At 43.0% G+C, this 25622-nt stretch overlaps 1 protein-coding gene across 1 annotated transcript in view; it reads right to left on the bottom strand.

Annotated features, from left to right (window-relative positions):
- TMEM59L (transmembrane protein 59 like) overlaps window positions 1-24644 on the bottom strand; it is an 86637-nt gene extending 61993 nt beyond the window's left edge. The window contains exon 1 of the mRNA XM_075864523.1: window positions 24369-24644. Within this exon, the coding sequence (XP_075720638.1) occupies window positions 24369-24533 (165 nt within the window). The 5' untranslated portion in view covers window positions 24534-24644. The remainder of the gene's footprint in view (window positions 1-24368) is intronic.
- Between the last annotated feature and the right edge of the window lie 978 nt (window positions 24645-25622).

Below are 25622 nucleotides of genomic sequence, written 5' to 3'. Positions count from 1 at the left end.
TCGCCACGACCGTAACGACCGGAGGTATCAAAATATTATATTATTTATTGCACGCGGTGAACAGCGTAAAAAAAACCCGTAAAAAACGTTACCAGAGTTTCTGTTTTTTAGTCACTTTGCCCTACAAATATTACAATAAAAAGTGATCAAAAAGTCGCACGTATCCAAAAATGGTACCTATAAAAACTATAGCTCGTCCCGCAAAAAACAAGCCCTCATACAACTCCGTCGACAAAAAAATTAAAACGTTATGGTTCTCACAACTTGGCGACAGAAAAAATACATTCTTTTTACAAAAGTAATTTTATTGTGCAAAAAGTTGTAAAACATAAAAAAGTTCTATAAATGAGGTATCGCCGGAATCGTACTGACCCGCAGAATAAAGGTAACATGTAGTTTATAATGCGTGGTGAACTCTGTATAAAAAAAAACCAAAAAAAGCTGTGCCAGAATTGCGTTTTTTGGTTTACCTGGCATCCCAAAAAATAGGATAAAAGGTGATCAAAAAGTCACATGTACCCCAAAATGGTACCAATAATAACTACAGCTCGTCCCGCAACAAACCAGCCCTCATACCGCTACGTCTATGAAAAATAAAATTAGTTATGGCTCCAATAAGTCAGGAAATAAAAAAATATGCAGTTGTGCCCGAGGAGAACATTTCTTCTGTTTCAAGAGGCGATTTATCAAGGACCTAAAATTAGGGAACCAGGAAGGGAGGGCCCAATCATATCCGATGGAAGCGACGGTGCCCGTATTATACCAGGATAATACTTTCCCAGCAAAATTCCCCAAACTACAAAGGCGCGGAGTGTGGACCAAAAGGGGGATAAGAAATGACACCATTTATCAGTGCGACACCGGCCTGTGCAGAAAGGATTGCTTCACAGCGTAACACACATCTATGGATTATTTTTATTTTTTTATACCACCTGACTATGCCCCTTATATACTCCGCCCCGCTTACATGTACCCCCACATTATAAAACACCAGCAATACTCAAACAAATATAGTACCAAGCAAAATCCGCTCTCCAAAAGCCAAATGGTGCTCCCTCGGCCCTGAACCCTACAGCGTGCCCAAACAGCAGTTTCCTTCAACATATATGGCACCGTCATACCCGTGAGAACCCTTTTAACAATTTTTGGGGTGTGTGTCTCCAGCGTCATAAGCTGGGCATGACATATTTGCCACTGAATGGCATATCTAGGGAAAAATATAAATTTTTAATTTGCACCATCCGCAGCGCATTCATTTATGGAAAAGACCTGTGGGGTGAAAATGCTCACTACACCCCTTAATAAATGCCTTGAGGGGTGCAGTTCCATAATGGGGTCACTTATCAGGGGTTTCTTTTTATTATTTCACATCTGAGCCTCTGCAGTTGTGAACCAATACTTTGTAAATCGCCAAATTAGGCCTCCACTCCGCATGGTACTCTTCACTTCTGAGCCCTGTCATATGTCCAGACAAAAGATTAGGGCCACATGTAGGGTGTTTCTAAAACCGGGAAACACCGCATAATAATTAGAGAGCTGTCTTGTTATGGTGGCACAAGCCGGGCACCACATATTGGCATATCTATGGAAAAAAATCCCATTTTCACTCTGCAACATTGAGCGCACACTAATTTCTACAAAACACCTGCAGGGTTAAAATGCTTACTACACCCCTTGGTAAATGCATTGAGGGGTGTAGTTTACAAAATGGGGTCACTTCTGGGGGGTTTCCACTGTTTTGGGCCCACAGGCGCCCAGAAACCAATCCAGCAACATCTGCACTCCAAATGGCGGTCCTTCCCTTCTGAGCCCTGCCGTTTGCCCAAACAGCAGTTTATGACCACATATGGGGTATTGCCGTACTCGGGAGAAATAGCTTTACAAATGTTGGGTTCTTTTTTTCCTTTATTTGTTGAGAAAATGAAAAAATTTGCGCTAAAGCTACGTCTTATTGAAGAAAAAGGACTGTTTTTATTTTCACTGCCTAATTCTAATAAATTCTATGAAACATCTGTGGGGTCAAAATGCTCACTACACCCCTAGATGCATTCTTCAAGAGGTGTAGTTTCCTAAATGGAGTCCCTTTTTGGGCGTTTTCATTGTTTTGTCCCCTCAGGGGCTTTGCAAATGTGACCTGGCCTCCGCAAATCATTCCTGCTAAATGTGATCTCAAAAAGTCAAATAGTGCTCTTTCCCTTCTAAGCCCTGCCGTGTGTCCAAACAGCCGTTTATTACCACATGTGGGGTATTGTTTTACTCGGGAGAAATTGCTTTACAAATTTTGTGGTGCTTTTTCTCCTTTAGTCCTTCTGGAAATGAGAAAAAATTAGCTAAACCTACATTTTCTTTGAAAAAATGTAGATTATTATTTTCAGGGCCTACTTCCAATAATTTCTGCAAAAAAACTGTGGTGTCAAATCGCTCACTATACCCCTAGATAATTTCCTCAATGGGTGTTGTTTCCAAAATGGGGTCACTTGTGGGGGGTTTCCACTGTTTTGTCCCCTCAGGGGCTTTGTAAATGTAACATGGCCTCCGCAAACCATTCCTGCTAAATGTGAACTCCAAAAGCCAAATGGCGCTCTTTCCCTTCTCAGCCACGCCGTGTCTCCAAACAACCGTTTATTACCACATGTGAGGTATTGTTTTACTCGGGAGAAATTGCTTTACAAATTTTGCGGTGCTTTTTCTCCTTTAGTCCTTGTGGAAATGAGAAAAAAAATCGCTAAACCTACATTTTCTTTGAAGAAATGTTGATTTTAATTTTCACGGCCTACTTCCAATAATTTCTGTAAAAAACCTGTGCGGTGAAAATGCTCACTACACCCCTAGATAATTTCCTTGAGGTGTCTAGTTTCCCAGATGGGGTCACTTTTGGGGGATTTTGACTGTTTTGGCACCGCAAGAGCCCTTCAAACCTGACATGGTGCCTAAAATATATTCTAACAAAAATAAGGCCCCAAAATCCACTAGGTGCTCCTTTGCTTCTGAGGCCGGTGTTTCAGTCCAGTAGCACGCTACGGCCACATGTGGGATATTTCCTAAAACTGCAAAAACTGGGCAACAAATATTGAGTTGCATTTCTCTGGTAAAACCTTCTGTGTTATAAAAAAAATTGTATTAAAAATGTATTTCTGCAGAAAAATATGAAATTTGTAAATTTCACCTCTACTTTGCTTTAATTCCTGTGAAATGTTTAAAGGGTTAAGACATTTTCTAAATGCTGCTTTGAATACTTTGAGGGGTGAAGTTTTTAAAATGGGGTGACTTTTTTGGGGTTTCTAATATATAAGGCCCTCAAAACCACTTCACAACTGAACTGGCCCCTGTAAAAATAGCCTTTTGAAATTTTCTTGAAAATGTGAGAAATTGCTGCTAAAGTTCTAAGCCTTGTGAGGTCATAGAAAAATAAAAGGATGTTCAAAAAACGATGCCAATCTAAAGTAGACATATGGGGGATGTTAATTAGCAACAATTTTGTGTATTATAACTGCCTGTCTTACAAGCAGATACATTTAAATTGAGAAAAATGCTAATTTTTGCAATTTTTCGCTAAATTTTGGTGTTTTTCACAATTAAATACTGAACATATCGAGCAAATTTTGCCAGTAACATAAAGTCCAATGTGTCACGAGAAAACAATCTCAGAATCGCTTGGATAGGTGAAAGCATTCCGGAGTTATTACCACATAAAGTGACATGTCAGATTTGAAAAATGAGGCTCTGTCAGGAAGGTCAAAAGTGGCTAAAGAGGGAAGGGGTTAAGCACCTAGCCATGCAGTCTGTCTTTACAAACATTTGTGAAAGAATGGGTCGTTCTAAAGAGCTCACTGAATTCCAGCGTGGTACTGTAATAGGATTAAACCGTTGTAACAAGTCAGTTCATTAAATTTCTTAGCTCCTAGATATTCCATGATCAACTATGAGTGATATTATTCAAAGTAGAAGCATTTAGGAACCACAGCAACTCAGCCACGAAATGCATAAAAGTCGCCAACGCTCTGCGGACTCAATAGCTGCAGAGTTCCAAATCTCCTCTTGCTTTAACATTAGCACATAACTGTGCCCCCGAAACTTTATGGTGTGGGTTTCCATGGCCGAGCAGCTGTATGAAAGCCATGCAGAACCAAGCACAATGCCAAGCATCAGATGGAGTGGTGTAAATCACGCTTCCACTGGAGTCTGGAGCAGTGGAAATGTGTTCTGTGGGGTGACGAATCACACTTTCTGGCAGTCTGATGGACGAGTCTGGGTTTGATGAAATGTCAGAAAAACGTTACCTGCCTGTCTGCATTGTGCCAACTGTAAAGTTTGGTGAAAAAGGGATAATTCTATGGGTTGTTTTTCTGAAGTTAGCCTAGGCCCCTTAGTTCCAGTGAATGGAAATCTTAATGCCTCAGCATACCAAGTCATTTGGGACAATTGTATGCTTCCAACTTTGTGGGAACAGTTTGGGGTAAGGCCTTTTTTTGTTCCAGCATGACTGTGCCCCAGTGCACAAAGCAAGGTCCATAAAGGCATGGTTGGTTGAGTTTGGTGTGGAAGAACTTGACCGGCCCGCACAGGGCCCTGAAATCAATCCCATCAAACACCATTGGGATAAACTAGAACGGAGATTGCAAGGCAGGCTCTCTCATCCAACATCAGTGTCTGACCTCACAAATGCTCTTCTGGATGAATGGGCAAAAATTCCCACAGACACAATCCATAATCTTGTAGAAAGCCTTCCCAGAAGACTAGAACCTGTTTTAATTGCAAAGGGAGGAATAACTCTATATTAATGTCTATGGATTTAGAATGGGATGTCATTAAAGCTCCAGAAAGTGTAGAGCCGGTTTCACACGGGCGTGTTCAGTCCATAAAATACGGTCCGTATGTTGGAAGTATTTGTCACGTTGGGTTCGTGGACCCACTGGGCCGTACCGCCTTGGCAGTATGGCAGCTGGCCAACAGGGCGCAGGTAATAGTCTATAGTTCGTATAGGGTACCTGTGGCAGCTCGGACAGTAGTAAGACCGGCTTGGCTGGGATTAGGCCCCAGGTAGACGTCAGGCGGAGTAGTAGGACAGGCGTGGAATACAGCACAGCATGACTACAGCACGGCACTTGACCAGGATAGCACGGGATACAGGAACAGAGAACACTGGGAACTGGAAGACACTAGGAGACCATTGGCTTAGACAAACTAGGATACGACAAACAACGCTCAGGCATGGAAGCAAGGGGCTGGGCCCTTCTTATAGTCCAGGGCACTCATGGGCTGATTACACATAAAATCCGGTGTGCGTGCTGCCCCTACGGGACCTGGCCAAGGTGAGTGGAAGTGAGCGCTGGCGTCTCTTGAGGTGGAGACTCGGGCCAGCGCTCCCAGACCCATGGCTGCGGCCGTCAGGAGGTGAGTGAACCTGACGGCCTGCGGCCATGGACATGACAGTATTTCCCGGACCGAACACAGTACAGGGAGCCGGGCTCCTAGCATTATAGCTACATTTGATACTAGGAGTCCCTGCCTCCCTGCGGGAATACTGTCCCATACTAAAAACATGATACAGTACAGGACAGTATTCCCACGGGGAGACAGAGACTCCTAGCAGCATAAATAGCTATGATGCTAGAAGCCCGGTCCCCTGAACTGTGTTTAGTCCGGGAAATATGGATGACATACAGTCCGTATATCACGGACCGAACACAGCCGTGTGAATCCAGCAATACGTATAGGTGTCAACACTTTTGTTCATATAGTGTGTCACGATGCGGGGTGTGGACCCACTGGGCCGTACCGCGTAGCGGGATGGCAGCTGGCCAAGCAGGTAAAGTACAGAGTCTATAGTTCAGAGAGGATACCTGAGGCAATGTAGACAGTAGCAAGGCAGGCACGATAGGGACCAGGCGACAGGAAGACGTCAGGCGTGGCGTAGCAGAACAGGCGTGGAATGCAGCACAACACGGCAACAGCTCAGAACGACACTAGATCAGGATAGCACGGAAACAGGATAAAGGATCAGGGAACACTAGGAAACTGGAAGACACTAGGGGACCATTAGCAAGACAAACTTTGGGTAACAAACAACGCTCTGGCAAGGAACAAGAGGGCAGAGCCCCTTTTATAGCCCAGAGCATCCTGGGGTAGATTGCAGACTTCCTGCAATAATGCGCACACTGGCCCTTTAAGACCGTGCACACGCGCCCTCCGGAGACAGTCTCGATATCCGGAAGTGAGTGCCGGCGCCTCACAAGAGGACGACGCTGCAAGGAACTCGGATGTCCATGGCCACAGCCGTCGAGGCATAAGTCAGAACGACGGGCCGTGGCCATAGACGTTACAGTATCCCCCCTCTTACGCCCCCTCTTCTTGGGACCAGAGCGGGAGAGAAACTTCCTCATGAGGACAGGGGCATCGATGTTCTCCTCTGGCTCCCAAGACCTCTCTTCTGGACCGAAATCCCTCCAATCCACTAAATAAAACGTCCTTCCTCCCACCTTCTTGGTGGCCAGAATCTCCCTTACTTCAAAAGTCCCAGATGAGTCGCCAGGGACCACTGTGGAACTAGGAGTCCTGGAGCGGTTCAGGACCACGGGTTTCAGCAAGGAGACATGTAAGGAGTTAGGGATCTTGAGTGTAGTAGGCAGCCGCAGCTTGTAAGACATCGGCTTGATCTGTAGCAGGATTTCGAAGGGTCCGAGGAACCTAGGGGCAAATTTGTAGGACGGCACCCTCAGCCGGATATTCCTTGAAGACAACCAGACCTTTGTACCTGGAAGAAACTGAGGAGGAGACCGTCTTCTTGTATCTGCCTTTCTTTTCATGCGGTCCACTGCCAGCAGGATAGATGATCGGGTCTGTTGCCATATTTGCAGAAAGTCTCTGAAAGTAGCGTCAGCTGCAGGCACCTGGGACATAGTAGAGACAGGAAGAGGTATACGAGGATGTTGGCCATAGAAGTGGTAGACTCACTAGTGTGGTTATTGTAGGAGAATTCTGCCCACGGGAGCAGCTGCACCAGTCATCATATCGCCTGGAAACAAAGTGACGCAGATAGTTCTCCATAATCTGGTTAACATTCTCGACTTGCCCATTGGACTGGGGATGATAGACCGAAGAGAAGTCCAACTTGACACTGAGGAGACCGTAGAGTGCCCTCCATAACTTCGAGGTGAACTGGACCCCTCGGTCCGAGACAATATGCAGGGGCAAGCCGTGCAGACGGAAGATGTGTTGAATGTAGAGGTCAGCCAATCGTGTAGCAGAAGGCAGACCGGTCAAGGGAACGAAATGAGCCATCTTAGAAAATCGATCCACCACCACCCAGATCACACTGCAACCCGCAGAAGGAGGGAGATCCGTGACAAAGTCCATTGCGACATGCTGCCAGAGAGCAACTGGCACAGGCAGTGGTTGGAGGAGACCAGCAGTTCTGGAGTGAGCAACTTTATTTGCTGCGCATACCGTGCATGAGGAGACAAAGTCCATAACGTCTTTGGGCAGCGTGGGCCACCAGAACTGGCGGCGATTAGAACTTGGGTCTTACGATCACCCGCGCGACCTGCCAGCTTGGAACGGTGACCCCAGCAAAGGATTCTTCCTCTGTCTGCCAGACGCACAAAAGTCCTTCCCGGAGGAATGTCTCTAACTTGCAGGGGCTCACAGAGAAGATGCAGAAAGGGTCAATAATATTCTGTGGGGACTCCAGTGTCATCAGTTTCAAATGCCCTAGACAAGGCATCGGCCCTCACATTCTTGTCGGCAGGTCGGTAATGGAGCTCGAACCGGAACAGAGCAAAGCACAATGACCACCTGGCTTGACGAGGATTCAACCGCTGGGCCGTCTGTAGGTAGGTCAAGTTCTTGTGATCCGTGAAGACCAGGATAGGAGGGACTGCGCCCTCCAGAAGAGGTCTCCACTCCTGTAGAACCAGCTTGATGGCCAGTAACTCCCGATCCCCAAATCGAGTAGTTGCACTCTGCGGAAGAAAACAGCTTGGAATAGTAGCCACATACCACAGCCTTGCCTTTCGAACCTCTCTGGAACAAGAGTGCACCAGCACAAACAGAGGAAGCGTCCACCTCTAACGAAAACTGTAGGGATACATCAGGGTGGTGAAGAATAGAGGCTGACGTGAAGGCCTTTTTCAAGGACTCAAATGCGGCTTCTGCCTCCCGAGTCCACACTTTGGCAAGGACAGGCAATTTATTAGGCCATGCCTTCAGCACGGCCTAATAGGTATACAGCTATAGTGGGCTAGGGGCCTTTAGCTAGGCCCGAAGTTGCCACAGCAACAAATTTGTGCCCCACGTTTGTCTAACCACCCTAACCATCCTTGTCTAGCCACATAGATGTCGCGGTCTCTATTGACTGCAATATCTAAGGTGCTAAACTGCAGGGATCGGAGCTAACTCCAGTCTCGGCCGTTGCAGTGAGATGTTGGCTGTACATTACATTCCATTACTGGTGGTGGTGAGGATAGGGTTTCTCCAGTATGTCCTGTCTTCTGCTTGAGTCTTCAGTTTTTTCTGGGGCAAGTTCTTAATTCCTGTGATTCCATCCAACCACCTTGTTGCCATCCTCTTTCTCTTTTTCCTTTAACCCCTTCAGGACCAAGCTCATTTTGGCCTTCAGGACCAGACCCATTTTTTCAAATCTGACATATTTCACTTTATGTGGTAATAACTCCGGAACGCTTTTACCTATCAAAGTGATTCTGAGATTGTTTTCTCGTGACACATTGGACTTTATGATAGTGGAAAAATGTGGTCGATAAATTCAATATTTACCAGTGAAAAACACCAAAATTTGGTGAAAAATTGCAAAAATTTGCATTTTTCTAAATGTAAATGTATCTGCTTGTAAGACAGGCAGTTATACCACACAAAATTGTTGCTAATTAACATCCCCCATATGTCTACTTTAGATTGGCATCGTTTTTTGAACATCCTTTTATTTTTCTAGGACGTTACAAGGCTTAGAACTTTAGCAGCAATTTCTCACATTTTCAAGAAAATTTCAAAAGGCTATTTTTACAGGGGCCAGTTCAGTTGTGAAGCGGCTTTTAGGGCCTTATATATTAGAAACCGCCAAAAAGTCACCCCATTTTAAAATCTTCACCCCTCAAAGTATTCAAAACAGCATTTAGAAAGTTTCTTAACCCTTTAAACGTTTCACAGGAATTAAAGCAACGTAGAGGTGAAATGTTCAAATTTCATTTTTTTTTGCAGAAATTCATTTTTATTCTATTTTTTTTGTAACACAGAAGTTTTTACCAGAGAAACGCAACTCAATATTTATTGCCCAGATTCTGCAGTTTTTAGAAATATCCCACATGTGGCCCTAGTGTGGTAATGGACTGAAGCACCGGCCTCAGAAGCAAAGGAGCATCTGGTGGATTTTGGGGCCTCTATTTTATTAGAAAATATTTTAGGCTCCATGTCAGGTTTCAAGGGCTCTTTCGGTGCCAAAACAGTGGAAATCCACCAAAAGTGACCCCATTTTGGAAACTACACCCCTTGAGGAAATTATCTAGGGGTATAGTGAGCATTTTGACCCCGCAGGTTTTTTGCAGAAATTATTGGAAGTAGGCCGTGAAAATAAAAATCGTCATTCTTTCAAAGATTATGTAGGTTTAGCTAATTTTTTCTAATTTCCACGAGGACTAAAGGAGAAAAAGCACCACAACATTTGTAAAGCAATTTCTCCCGAGTAAAACAATACCTCACATGTGGTAATAAACGGATGTTTGGACACACGGCGGAGCTTAGAAGGGAAAGAGCGCCATTTTGGCTTTTGGAGCTCAAATTTAGCAGGAATGGTTTGCGCAGGCCATGTCGCATTTGCAAAGCCCCTGAGGGACCAAAACAGTGAAAACACCAAAAAAGTGACTCCATTGAGAAAACTACACCCCTTGAGGAATCCATCTAGGGGTGTAGTGAGCATTTTGCCCCCACAGGTGTTTCATAGATTTTATTAGAATTGGGCAGTGAAAATAAAAAAAATCCTTTTTCTTCAATAAGACGTAGCTTTAGCTCCAAATTTTTAATTTTCTCAACAAATAAAGGAAAAAAAGAACCCCAACGCTTGTAAAGCAACTTCTCTGGAGTACGGCAATACCCCACACGTGGTCGTAAAATGCTGTTTGGGCACACGGCAGGGCTCAGAAGGGAAGGAGCGCCATTTGCTTTTGGTGTACAGATTTTGCTGCATTTGGTTTCTGGTCGCTATGTTGCATTTGCAAAGTCCATGTGGGACCAAAACAGTGGATCCCCCCCAGAAGTGACCCCATTTTGGAAACAACACCCTCAAGGTATTCACCTAGGGGTGTAGTGAGCATGTTAACCCCACAGGTGTTTTGCAGAAATTCGTGTGCACACGATGTGGGAGAATGAAAATGGGAATTTTTCCTTAGATACGCCAATATGTGGTGCCCAGCTTGTGCCACCATAACAAGACAGCTCTCAATTATTATGCGGTGTTTCCCTGTTTTAGAATCACCCTACATGTGGCCCTAATCTTTTGCCTGGACATTCGACAGGGCTCAGGAGTGAAAGAGTACCATGTAAAATTGAGGCCTAATTTGGCGACTTATAAAGTATTGGTTCACAATTGCAGAGGCTTTGATGTGAAATAATAAAAGAAACCCCTGAGAAGTGACCCCATTTTGGAAACTGCACCCCTCAAGGCATTTATTAAGAGGTGTAGTGAGCATTTTCACCCCACATATCTTTTCCATAAATGATTGCGCTGCGGAAGGTACAAATTAAATAGTTTCCCTAGATATGCCAATTCAGTGTCAAATGTCATGCCCAGCTTGTGCCACTTTTTTTTATATATACACCGTTCACCGTACGTTATAAACTACATGTTACCTTTATTCTGAGGGTCAGTACGATTCCGGCGATACCAAATTTATAGAACTTTTTTATAACTTTTTGCACAATAAAATTACTTTTGGAAAGAGAATGTATTTTTTCTGTCGCCAAGTTGTGAGAGCCATAACTTTTACATTTTCTCATCGATGGAGCTGTGTGAGGGCTTGTTTTTTTTTGCGAGACGAGGTATAGATTTTATCGGTACCATTTTTGGATACATGCGACTTTTTGATCACTTTTTATTTCAATTTTTGGAAGACAGTGACCAAAAAAACAGTAATTATGGCAGTGTTTTTGAGGTTTTTTTTTACGGCGTTCACTGCGCTGGATAAATAACATAATAATTTTATAGTTCAGGTCGTTACGGTCGCTGCGATACCAAATATGTATGGCTTTATTATTTTTTTCAATAATAAATGACTTATAAGGGAAAAAGGGCGATTGTGTTTTGTGTTATTATTTGAAACTTTTATTGTATGTTTTCCAACTTTTATTTTTACTTTTTTTACACTTTTCTTTAGTCCCACTAGGGGACTTGAATGTCCAACTATTTGTTTGATGTTCTAATACATTGCACTACCTATGTAGTGCAATGTATTGGAACTGTCAGTTGTTCACTGACAGCAAGCCGATCAGGCTCCGCCTCTGGGCGGGGCCTAATCAGCTTACGTAATGGCAGACAGGAGTCCATTGTTAGGGCTCCTGTTGCCATGGTAGCAGTCGCCAGCCTTGCCATCGCATGGCAAGGCTGCCGATTTTCTACAAACCTCTAGGATGCAGCGATCACAATGGATCGCTGCATCGAAGGGGTTAATGCCAGGAATCGGAGCTAGCTCCGGTTCCTGGCGATAGATCGGGGTGTCCGCTGTAACATACAGCGGACACCCACTGCTGATGACGCCGGCTCAGCTTCTGAGCCGGAAGCTGAGCCGGCGCCATCTTGCCGATGTTACCGGAAGCCTCCTGGGCCCCGCCGACGACGGGGCATAGGAGGATTCCGTTGCTGGCGGACCGGGAGGTAAGCATTAGCCCTCCGATCGCCTTTGCAGCCACCGGCAACCCAGCGATCACGTTGCTGGGGCGCCGGTGGCTATAAACTCCTCACATGCTGCGATCTCTATTGAACGCAGCATGTGAGGGGTTAATCGGTCCGATCGGAGGCTAGCTCCGGTCCTGGCCGATACCTTAGGGTGCCAGCTGTAACATACAGCTGTCACCCGGCGGTGATGTCGCTGGCTCAGCTCCTGAGCCAGCTTCATCTCCATGACGTATATTTACGTGAAAATGCGGTAAGCCACCGATTTTAATGACGTATATATACGTGATCCGGCGGGAAGGGGTTAACTTTTCCAAGCATAATTTTCTAGTGAAGTTGGTTTACTCATGATATGTCCAAAAGAAGAGCTACAGTCTGGACAACTATGCTTCAATTGATTTAATAGCACAGTATTACGATTCCTTACCACACAGATCCGTAATATAGCCATGTGTGTGAGCCTGAGGCACATGTGTAAATGAAGCTTCAGGCTGGTGATTGACAGTATGATACTTAATTCATTATAAAGGCTAAACTGGAAAAATCCAAGATATTAGGGGAAACTGGTCTTTATCTCTGTAGGATATCAAAATAAGTAACAGAAAACCGTAGAAATTGAACAAGAAACCATAGATAAGCAGTTGGACCGGACACCTGTTGATAGTGTAGCGTCCTAATAACTATATCTCCTGCAATTAAACCATTAAAAGGGGTTTCATATCTCATAAATTGATGACATATCGCGAAGATATGTCATCACTTTCTGATTGGTGGGGGGGTCTGACCTCTGGGACCCCCACCGATACTCAGAGTGAATGGGTTGTAGCACTGCTTTAGCATCCCCTTCAAAGTTTGCCCAGCACATCGGCACTCCCGGCCACTAGTCGTGCACGAGAGGAGGACGCAACGCCAAATCAGCTCTGCAGTCAGGATCGGCATATCCTAGCCATCACTTTATGAAATTAGAATAACACTATAACCCCTTCCTGAACACCCAGTCTTTTGATGGCTGATGTGCACTTCCGGAGTCTACAGCGACGCCTTCTATAATAATAATAATAAAAAAGTCATTATTTGTCATAAAGTGTATTTTATTGCCCCTACATTACATAAAAACCTACACAGATATCTACACGACCCTAATAACCTGAATAATTAATTTAACAGGTTATTTTGCGTGAAATGTTGAGATAAAAAAAAAACTAAATAAACAAATATCTATATTCACACCGCAAAAATAAATTACATAATATTGTACCCTACTCCAAACTGCGCAGGACAAAAAAAAAAATACAATTTTCCTGCATAAAACTGGGCCTCTCACAGCGACGTCAATGAAAAGATAATAAAAATGGTATGGCAGAAAGGCAGAGAGGCGAAAAATAAAATAAAAATAGCTGGTCTTTAAGGCCTTTTCAGGGCTGGTGATTAAGGGGTTAAGAGAAGATGAAGCATGTTATCCTGAGTGCTTTTTAATGCATTAACTTTTTTTGTTATTTATTACACTTATATCAGCAGCTTTATGTCTAGAGAAGAGTATTCAAACAGCATATCCTGCTGCTCACATTCATTACCCCACTTGACCACACAGCAGGGTGTCTTTTTTTCATTTTCATTTTGAGAGATAAGAGGTCGTAATGGTAAAAAAAAATAACGGCATTAAATTAAAGAGTCTCTGTCACCACATTAGAAGTGGCCTATATTGTATATGATGTGATCGGCGCTGTAATGTAGATAACAGCAGTGCTTTTTATTTAGAAAAACTATCATTTTTGACAGTTATGACCTATTTTAGCTTTATGCTAATGAGTTTCTTAATGGGCAACTGGGCGTGTTTTACTTTTTGAATCAAGTGGGCGTTGGAGAGAAGTGTATGACGCTGACCATTAGTATAAAGCTAAAATAGGTCGTAACTCTGTCAAAAATGATCGTTTTTCTAAATAAAAAACACTGCTGTATTCTACATTGCAGTGCCGATCACATCATGTACAAGATAGGCCACTTATAATGTGGTGACAGAGCCTCTTTAATTACAGCATACATCCTAGTTTTTATAAATGCTTTCCAAGTTTCATATGTCACAAAGAAAAGGTTGCAAAAAGTGAAAACATAGCTTAGGTTCGTTCACATCTACGTCGGGACTCCGTTCATGGGTTCCGTAAGACGTTTCCGTCAGGGGTACTAATGAACGGAATCCAAACTGAAACCATAGGTTTGTGTTTGCATTACCATTGATTTCAATGGTAACGCATCCGTTGCAAATGGTTTCCGTTTGTCACCGTTCTGTAAGGTTTCCGTTGTTTTGACGGAATCAATAGTGCAGTCGACTATGCTATTGATTCCGTCAAAACAATGGAAACCTTACAGAACGGTGACAAACGGAAAACATTTGCAACGGATGCGTTACCATTTAAATCAATGATCAATGGTAATGCAAACGGAAACCTATGGTTTCCGTTTATGGGTTCCCCTGAAGGAAAGGTCTGACGGAACCAATTAACGGAACCCCGACACAGATGTGAACAAAGCCTTAGTTTCACAATAAGGCCTCATGAACACAAACTTATTTTTGTCCTCCCGTAAATACTGGCGTAAATACGGGTCCTTGGTCACACGTATTCGCCCCATATTACATAGTTACATAGTTACATAGTTAGTACGGCTGAAAAAAGACACATGTCCATCAAGTTCAACCAAGGGAAGGGAAAAGGGAAGGAAAAATTTCTACACATAGGAGCTAATATTTTTTTGTTCTAGGAAATTATCTAACCCTTTTTTAAAGCCATCTACTGTCCCTGCTGTGACCAGCTCCTGCGGTAGGCTATTCCATAAATTCACCGTTCTTACTGTAAAGAAGCCTTGTCGCCTCTGCAGCTTGAACCTTTTTTTCTCCAGACGGAGGGAGTGCCCCCTTGTTTTTTGAGCGGGTTTTACAAGGAACAGGATATCACCATATTTTTTGTATGTGCCATTAATATATTTATATAAAAGTTAATCATGTCCCCCCTTAGTCGTCTTTTTTCAAGGCTAAATAGGTTTAATTCTTTCAATCTTTCCTCATAACTTAAATTCTCCATGCCCCTAATTAGCTTCGTTGCTCTTCTTTGTATTTTTTCCAACTCCAGGGCATCCTTTCTATGAACTGGAGCCCAGAACTGAACTGCATATTCTAGATGAGGCCTCACTAATGCTTTGTAAAGTGGCATTATTACATCCCTGTCCCGCGAGTCCATGCCTCTTTTAATACACGACAATATCCTGCTGGCCTTTGAAGCAGCTGATTGACACTGCATGCTGTGTGCTTTTCGATTGTCATGTGTTATTCACACACTCACAAAGCCAGCACATTTTTTTCATCTAACAAATTGTGTAAATCACGCACCAAACACGTGTGTGCGGTGCGTGGTTTTCACGCATGCATTGACTTCAATGTGAGTGTAGGTGCAGGATAACGCACCAATAGAGGACATGCAGTATGTTTCACGCAGCGGACTCTCGCTGCGTGAAAAGTCACGCATGTGTCAACGGCCCCATTGAAATAAATGGGTCGCGTGTGTTGTGCGTTTTTTCAAAGCACAGCACACGGACGTGATTCACGCTTGTGTAAATCGTGCCTAAGGCCCCATTCTCAACAGGGTGAATCTCGCCCGTGTGCTGATCGTGAAAACCACGCACAGCACACGCGACCCATTATTTTAAATTGGCCTGTTTTCATATGCGTTTCTCACGGGCGTCAATCTTACACGCAAGTGTGCATGAGGCATAAGACGGGGCTGGACGAACGCAAAAAAAGCCGCAAACAACGCCGCAAAAAACAATAAAAAAACAACGCCAAAAAGGCTACGATAAACGCAGGGAAAAACATTTTTAAAAAAAACGTGAAAAAAACAGCAAACAAAGAGGCAAAGAACGCCACGAAAAACGACAGGGAAAACGCCACGAAAGACGCAACGAAAAACGCAGAAAAAAAAAACCCCAAAAAAATACGCGAAAAGCGTAGAAAAAATGGCTATGATAAACGACACGCAAAACGACGAAAAAAATATCGTGGAAAATGACGCGAAAAAAGCCGCAAACAAAGAGGCAAAGAAGGCTGCGAAAAAAAATGGGGAAAACCACACGAAAGACGCAACGAAAAACGCATAAAAAATTTCCGAGAACAACGACGCAAAAAAAGAAACGATAAACGACGCGAAAAAAAGGATACGATAAACGAAACGGAAAACACATTCAAAAACATCGCAAAAAAAGACGCAAACAAACAAGCAAAAAACGCCCCGAAAAAAATCGGCAAAGAAAAAACGCAAACAGCGCACAAAAAACGCCAGGAAAAACGACGCAAAAAACAACGTGCAGGGAGAGGTAAATCTGCCGCAAACTTCAAGACGGAATTTTGAGGCAGATATTGTTCCTGCCAAAAAACTCTGTGTGAACATAGCCTTAGTGGAGAGAGACATGAGATAGAGGAGGGCGGACAAGGGTTAGGGTATGTTCACACGAGGGCGTCCGTAACGGCTGAAATTACGGGGATGTTTCAGCCTGAAAACATCACCGTAATTTCAGCCGTACCGGCATGTGCAGGCGCTTGAACGCCGCGTCCATTACGGCCGTAATTAGCGCTGCTATTCATTGGAGTCAATGATAACGGCTCCAATTATGGCCAAAGAAGTGACAGGTCACTTCTTTGACGCGGGCGTCTATTTACGCGCTGTCATTTGACAGCGGCGCATAAATATACGCCTCGTGTGAACAGACAAACGTCAGCCCATTGCAATTAATGTAAATCGCATTATTTCAGCCCAGCATTTTCCCACAGAAATGCCCCCTACGGAGAAAAAAAATGAAGACCCCAAAAAAAAGTAGGGTGTGTACAAAAAGAGGGATCAGAAGGGATACCACCTACCAATGCGATACATGCCGCAAAAACCCGGCCTATGCATAACAGAATGCTTCAAAATTGATCATAGAGTTTTAAATAATTTTTATTTATCAGTCCCCTCGTTCTTCATATTGGCCATTATAAAGTAATTTTATTTATTTTGCCATTTTCTGCCGACTGACTAAAATTTTAATAACCCCAAAACTATCACTATACCCCTAGATGAATACCTTGGGTGGTGTCGCTTTACAATTGGTCACACAAAATTAGAATAACTGCTAAAACCTTAAATCAAAACTAACAATTCTCACTATACCCCTAGATGAATACATTGGGGGTTGCAGTTTTTAAATGTTCGATTTTTTTGTTCTGCCTATAATTATGATTATGTCCTGCCATAAAATCCACTTATTTTCATTCTTATTACTTTTTGGTGATACGGGCATAGCTCTTTTTATCTGGAGGGTATACGAGCTGTTCCTGATCAGTGCAGTATGGGCTTGTTTGGCTATGCTCACACAGAGTTTTTTGCAGGCGGAATTTCTGCCTCAAAATTCCGTTTGGAAGTTTGAGGCAGATTTTCCTCTCCCTGCACGCCGATATTCACGGCGTTTGTCGCCCACGGCCATTGAGCGCCGCAGGCATAAAATGCAGCGAAATACGCTTTCTCTGCCTCCCATTGATGTCAATGGGAGGTCAGAGGCGTAAATGCCCGAAGATAGGGCATGTCCCTACTTTCTCCCGCGAGACGGTTTTACCGCTCGCGGGAAAAAGACGCCTCCACCTCCAATTGAAATCAATGGGAGGCATTGTCGGGCCGTTTTTGACGAGTTTTGCGGCGCGGTTTCCGTGTCACAAAAGTCAGTGTGAACATAGCCTTTTATGGTTTTGTGCAACTTGTTCTACCCGATAATACTGCTGGTAAAGCTGACAATAATTTGTGGATTAGTGATCCATTACTATATCTATACATACGGTGTTGGACACCACTCTATTATATTTTCTGCAGGTGATCGGTTGTTTTGCGCACATTTCAGTTCCTACCTTGCCGGGAAGGGATCTGTTATGGAGTGCCAGCGTCACTTGGCACGTTTGTCCCTCATATAGGGATTGATGATGCTAATGAGACGTTGTACAACCAGTCCCTTTAAATTAAAAAAATTATATTGCCCAATGGCTGTCCTTTTATTGTGTGAACATGCTCAGTATTTGTTTCCTCCAATTTTCAAATATATTGCCTTTCACTTCAAAGCAGTTTCAGATATTTTTTAAAAATTTTCCCAATCTAACTTACTATATTTCAAGAAAAAAAGAACGAACCAAGATCCAGCGCTGGGTGTGGGTTAAAAAGGAACTCCTGTTCCAATTTTATTGATATGACAAAGGTTAAAATTGGTTGAACGGTATAGAGTAGTTCTGTGGCAGAGTACAGGAATGAATGTTAGGTGAAGGATTGCAGTAAGCCCTGTTCAAATGTGCCTACGCGTTTCTGACACGTCTGTGTCCTTATTCATGGCATGCATGGGTCATTTTTCATGCCAGATTACCACAAGATTCTGCAAAAAAACTATGGGGTTAAAAAAAAGTGATCGCACCACTAGAAAAATTCCGTGAGGGGTGTATTTTCCAAAATGGTGTAACTTTTTGGTGGTTTCCCTCCAAAGCGTTGCAAACGCGACATGGCACCGAAAACCATTCCAGCAAATTCTGTGCTACAAAATCCAAATGGCGCTCCTTCCCTTCTGAGCTCTGGCGTGGGTCTAAATCAGGAGAAATTGCTTTACCAATGTCCTTTATTCCTTCTTTCTATGTTTTTTCTGAAAAAAAGTAGATTTTCATCTTCACAGAATAACTCAAATAAATTTAGCAAATGTAGTTTCAAAAATGGGGTCACTTTTGGGGAGTTTCCACTGTTTTGGTGGTCCCCACAAGACCACTTCAAACCGGACATGGTGCCTAAAATATATTCTAAAAAAAAGGAGGCCCCAAAATCCGCTAGGTGCTCCTTTGCTTCTGAGGAATGTGTTTCAGTCCATTATCACACTAGGACCACATGTGGAATATTTTTAAAAACTGCAGTCTGGGCAATAAATATTGAGTTGCATTTCTTGGGTAAAACCTTCTGTGGTACAGAAAAAATGTATTACAAATGAATTTTGGCAAAAAAAATGAAATTTGCTTTAATTCCTGTGCCTGAAAGGGTTAAAACACTTTCTGAATGCGGTTTTGAATACTTTGAGGGGTGCAGTTTCAAAATGGGGTGATTTATGGGGACTTTCTAATATATAAGGCCCTCAAAGCCACTTCAGAACTGAACTGGTCCCTGAAAAAATAGCCTTTTGAAATTCTCTTGAAAATGTGAGAAATTGCTGCGAAAGTTCTAAGAATCGCTTGGATAGGTGAAAGCATTCCAGACTTATTACCACATAAAGTGACCCATGTCAGATTTGAAAAAAATGGGGCTGGTCCTGAAGGCCAAAATGAGCTTGATCCTGAAGGGGTTAATAAGCGATAATAAATTGACCAGCAGTGCGGAATTTAAATCCGAAGCATGTCAATTTATGATGCGTTTTCGTTGCTTTTCTGTTGCGGATGCAAAACCCGCAACAGAAAGCCATGTGCTGCAACTTTTGCGGCGGAATCGCAACTCGGGAAGAAAAAGAATAAATCATATTTACCCAAGACCTGAATCCGTCAGTCCCGTGAACCCGATGGGTTCAGTGTCAGGGGGTCCAGCATGTCGGACATGCAGGATCCACCTGTAATCTATCACATTTAAGTTATGAATTTAGATGTGATGGATAACAGGTTGATCCTGCATGTCAGAGACACACAGGACCCACTTTCACTGAATCCCTCAGTCCAGCGGGACTGACGGATTCAGCAAGTCTTAGCGAAAGATACAGGTGCTCTGTATACAAGATACAGAGCAGCTGTATCTCAAAAAGTAAAATGGATTTTTTTTTAAAACTTATTTGAAAGTTGCACCAAACACACTGACATTTTTATTAAAAAAATTAAATCACTTTTTAAAGGTTTACATAGCCTTTAAAGGAAGTCTGTCCCCAGAACTTCATTTTGAACTAGCACTATGCTAATATAGTTCATGCTAACCAGATTTTAAATGTGTTTTCCTTGTTCCCCAGGGTACCTGCTTTGCATTAAAAGCACACTTAATTTTATTCAAATTAGCATTTCGGTGCAACAAAGGCGTGTCCGTTGCATCACAATGCTAGAGCATCATTGCCCTGTTCAACCCCCCCAGTCCCTCCCTGCTGGATATGATTGACATGGGCAAGGCAGCATACTCGGCGAGTTCACGCCTGACCCCCTAGTGTAGTGAACGCGCATTCCTGCCTCTTAGTCGGCGCATGCGCAGTGTAAACAATATGTCCGCTACTGTAATCGGCACTACTAGGCATGCGCCGATGACGTCATCAGCGCATGCGGAGTAGTGTCGATTACAACGGCAGACATATTGTTTATACTGCGTGTGCGCTGACTAAGATGCAGGAACGCGCGCGCATTCACTACGCTACGGGGTGTATCTGCCTGTTTTATCTCCAAGCAAAGGCAAATGTGCTCTGGAAATAATAATAATGAAATCTATTGCGGAAAATCTGCAGTGTTTACGATACAGGAGGACATACCCTTACGGTAAGTGAATTGTAACAAACAGGAATGTGGCTGCTTATAGCAGTAAAAAATTTAGAAGGATGGCATAAGTGATCATGGGCACCAAGAGACCTATGACAACCCTGAAGGAGCAACGAGCTTTCCAGGAAAAAAAACTCAAATGCCATTTCAACTACAGCTTGCCAAAAAGTTTTAGGAGATTCTAGAAATCAAAAGTTATATGGTGCAACACACCATAAAGCATGGTGGTGGTGGCAGCATCGAACGGGGATGTTTTCTCCTGCAGCAGGACCTGGAAGGTTTGTGAGATTCATTTTCCTGTCTACTTACATAGACAAAGCTATAAAGAACTGGATTAAAAACTAATGTTAGTGTCCTGGAGAGACCATGTAAGGCTCTGTTCACATCTGCGTTGCGGATTCCCGGTTCTGCTCCGTTATAGGACCAGAACAATGAGCATACCGGAAGCGGCAGATCCATCGCAGGATGAAAACCAATGGCGCCCATCAGACCCTATTGACTTAAATGGGCTCCGTCGGGGTTCTGTCATTTGTTGGTTTCGCCGGGCTATTTTGTCCGCCTAAGGGTATGTTCACACACTTAACAAAAAACGTCTGAAAATACGGAGCTGTTTTCAAGGGAAAACAGCCCCTGATTTTCAGACGTTTTTTGAGCAACTCGCGTTTTTTTACGGACTTTTTGGAGCTGTTTTCATTGGAGTCTATGATAAAACGGCTCCAAAAACGTCCCAAGAAGTGTCCTGCACTTCTTTTGACGAGGCTGTAATTTTACGAGCCGTCTTTTGACAGTAACGCGTAAAACGACAGCTCGTCGGCACAGTACATCGTAAAGCCCATTGAAAGTAATGGGCAGATGTTTGCCGACGTATTGGAGCCGTTTTTTCAGACGTAATTCGAGGCATAAAACGCCTCCATTACGTCTGAAAATAGGTCGTGTGAACCCAGCCTAAGGCCCCATGCACACGACCGTGCCCGCAATCACGGCCCACGATTGCGGGCACGGCCGGCCGCTGACTAACAGCTGCATTTTCGGGCCGTGCTCCCATACAAAGTGTGCGAGCACGGCCCGCAAAATGCGAAAGAACGGACATGTTCCATAATTCCAGGAACATTTCCACGGCACTGACACCCTTCTGTAGTGCTACGGAAAGGTGTCAGTGTTCAATGAAAATGAATGGCTCTGTTTTTGCGGACCGCAATTGCGGTCCGCAAAAACTGAGGTTTTTTACGGTCGTGTGAATGGGGCCTTACACTACAAAACCTGCGGCAGAGGCCCCTAACAGAGTCTCCAACCTAGATGTGAACATGTCCAAAATTGTAGGACTTACTGTAGTTGAGAATTTGTTACTTGACGTTCAATAACTTTCTATGCAATTTGCAAATAAAAATTGGGGCAATTGTCAGGTTCACATAAGAAATAGCCAATATAAACATACCTATCCACACAAATGCAAGGCACAAATTGCTGCCAAAAGTATATCTACTAAGTATTGACATAAAGGGGAGAATACCTTTTTTTTATTTGGCGTTTATTGATAGAACATCATCGTGACAAAACGAACGATTATGAAATAACTGGGGTACACACAACATTTGATCATTCTGCTTCCTCTAATGGCTTTATTTACGGTGCCCGTACACATTGCGGATTACCGCTAATTCACGTGCTTCACCTGTACTTGGCGTGATTGCAAGTTGCAAATACAGGTGAAGAATAAGAAACTTCTCTCACTCCCAGAGTTGGGCAAATATTTCCCAAAATATAGGTTACCAGAGGCATTAAAGCAAAATTCAACTTAATCCTGAAAATGGACATACTTGCAAGGCTCCAAGAACCTGTAATATGAGGAGTTATTTCAGGACCTCCTCACTGGATTGTCGGCCTAGCTGCCCATGTGCCTACCTGGTATCAGTCTGTGGTGATTTTCTTTTTCTAACAAATAGTGGCACTGCAAGGACAACAAGTCAACAAGTTTTGACTTGTGGCTACCTTTTAGGGTATGTTCACACATAGCAAATTTGTTGTAGGAATTTCTGTGACTGAAAATCTGCCCCATACATCAGAATGGTGTCATTTCTGCATTTGTATGGATTCCAAATGTATGGGACATTTGAAAAAATTTGCAAGAAATCTGCTGCGTGTGAATATACCCTTATATTATCCATGTAAGTTTTACAGGCCCAAGGACAGCGGAAACCTCCATTTTTAAGTTTTGAGTGGTGTTATGCTTTATTTCTTAAATGAGACATCCACAAAGCCACATGGGAAAAGAAGACATATGCTCCATGCCCTTCAGGACAGGCTTGACATTATCAATACTAGAATCGGGGAAAGTGAGAACCTAATAGACTGGTGTCAACTGACAGCACAGGGTTCAAATGTGGCCCTTGAGTAGCACCTAACTTGACATGAAAATCCAGCATATACACGCACTTTTATAAGGCCAAGATCACACACACAGTTTTGATGCAGTTTCTGGCTCAGTTCTCTTAGCCAAAGCCAGAAGTGAATCCAAAAGGAAGGAAAGGTCTAAAGAAAAGACTGATGCGTCTCCTTTCTTTTAGGCCCAGTTCACACAGAGTTTTTTTGCTACTGAATATGACTGCGTTGAAATAAGCGCAAAAAATGGCCGAAAATGCCTCCCATTGATTTCAATGGGAGGCGGAGGCGGTTTTTTTTCTCCCGAGCGGCTTTTAGCAGCTTGCGGTGGAAAAAAAAAGAAGCATATCATTTCTTGCCGCAGTTCAACCTCTGGTCTCGCATTGAAATCAATAGGTGTCAGGAAAAGCGTTTTTTTCCGTCCGCGATGCTCAATGGCCCCAGGCGAAAGACGCCGCAAGAAAGTGAAGGCAGGTCAAAATCTGCCTTAAAATTCCTGAAGGAATTTTGAGGCAGATTTTTATTTTTTTTTGCCTGCAAAATACTCTGTGTGAACAGGGCGTTATGTCCCGTTCTGTGTTTGTCTCCAAAAAACTGAGCTAAAAAAATATTTGTACCATCTGAAATGAGCAATGATGCAGGAATCACAAACATGGACACTATAATCGATAGAAGTGGAGACTCAGTGATATATCGGAACAAACATCTTGCGGCTTCAGTAGTTATCCGCAATGTTACCTAGCAATAAATAAGTACACCCTTTGTCCAAGTCATTCCGTGACAAGCCAAACACATGGAGAAATGATTCCCATCCTCATCACTGACCATTGTACATACAAGAGAATAGAATCCGGCTACAAATCCTATAAAACGGATCAGTCACATGCTGGAATGGCTGCGGGAACACATCAGCAGTCATGGGTGCTGTAAGCATATACGAGCTTTCCTCAATGTACAATGGCTGAAAGCAACGCAGCCACATAAAGAGGTTTCTAGCCAAGCTCGTATTCAGTACATACGTTTCCTGCGGAGGATATGGTTTATTCTGAAATCATTCTGTCTATGGTAAATGCTACAACAATATGTGACCATTATATAAGCATGCACCATCCGAGTCATCTACAAGCATCTGGTGCTGTATTAGCTTATATATTCATTGCTATAAATAGGTGCTGCATATACCCGACCACTATATAGATGGAAGTGGAAGCATCAGTAATATTCCATAGCACACCAGGGATCTGCCATTGAGAAGATAGACAATTAGAAAGGACAAGCAAATAAAAGAATCAACATACAGTAGAGGTTGTAATGACAGCAGCACACCAGGAGTAACCGTCACATGTCAGTGACCACCATCTAATTCCAAAGTGGCATGTTAATGGTTAAATCCCACTGCATAGGAGGAGGATGGTAGAGATGGATGCAGGCAGTTAGCTTTAATATGGATGCCCAAGTATTGGCATTAATGAAAACATATATATATAATTAAGGGCTATTATGTAAAAAAAAAGCAGATAGACAGACAGATATATACATATATATCAGGGCACTTACTTGTGAGGAGCTCTTGAGCTTGAAGTTGAGCTGACACTGACGGCTGCAGATGTTGATGTCTCCTAGCTGGGCATCAAATGGGTCCCCTGCACTGGCAGCAGACACTACAACTATGAGAGCCAGCAGAAGGCTGAGGTCACAGCTCCAGTGCTCCGGGGCTCCCATCCTGCAGGGCTTTATATAGGATCCAGGAGCCGATGCTCAGCCGGAGAGACACACAGAGGAGCAGTGCTGTACAATGTCAGAGCTACTCTGACGTCATGTGTATAGTGCAAAGGACTCTGGGAGAGAGAAGGAGGGGTAGACGCTGCTGCACATGTGTGTGCCTCGTCGTTGTACAGAGCTCTGGTAGCGACATCTGCAGTGCTCCCACCACTTACACCAACAGCTACGGTAGGAAAAATGGGCAGTTACTCCATGTCTATCACCCTCTTACTGCCAGCTGTTTCTGGTGCCCAAGGCATTTCTGATACAACAAATGAATAGGGTTTGCATAAAGTCTCATAAATTCATTGTACACACACACTTTATATTGCAATAAGTAAATTTATGCACACATATATACACTAATATATATATTATACACGCACACATACAGTGACTATAAAAAGTCTACACACCCGTTAAAATGCCAGGTTTTTGTCATGTTAAAAAAAATCAGTCTAAGATCAATAATTTCAGAAGTTTTTCCACCTTTAATGTCACCTATAATCTGTACAAGTGTATTGAAAAACAAATTAAAATCTCTTAGGGTGGATATAAAATAAAAATAAAGAACAAAAATAATATGCTTGCATAAATCTGCACACCCTTAACCCCTTCCCTCTTTAGCCACTTTTGACCTTCCTGACCAAGCCTCATTTTTCAAATCTGACGTGTCACTTTATGTGGTAATAACGTCGGAATGCTTTTACCTTTCCAAGCGATTCTGAGATTGTTTTCTCGTGACACATTGGACTTTATGTTACTGGCAAAATTTGCTCGATATGTTCAGTATTTAATTGTGAAAAACACCAAAATTGTGCGAAAAATTTCAAAAATTAGCATTTTTCTCAATTTAAATGTATCTGCTTGTAAGACAGGCAGTTGTTATACCACACAAAATTGTTGCTAATTAACATCCCCCATATGTCTACTTTAGATTGGCATCGTTTTTTGAACATCCTTTTATTTTTCTATGACATCACAAGGCTTAGAACTTTAGCAGCAATTTCTCACATTTTCAAGAAAATTTCAAAAGGCTATTTTTACAGT

Source organism: Rhinoderma darwinii, chromosome 1 (genome assembly GCF_050947455.1).
Source record: "Rhinoderma darwinii isolate aRhiDar2 chromosome 1, aRhiDar2.hap1, whole genome shotgun sequence".
Classification (NCBI taxonomy): domain Eukaryota; kingdom Metazoa; phylum Chordata; class Amphibia; order Anura; family Rhinodermatidae; genus Rhinoderma; species Rhinoderma darwinii.
This window is presented reverse-complemented; position numbering and strand designations above follow the sequence as displayed.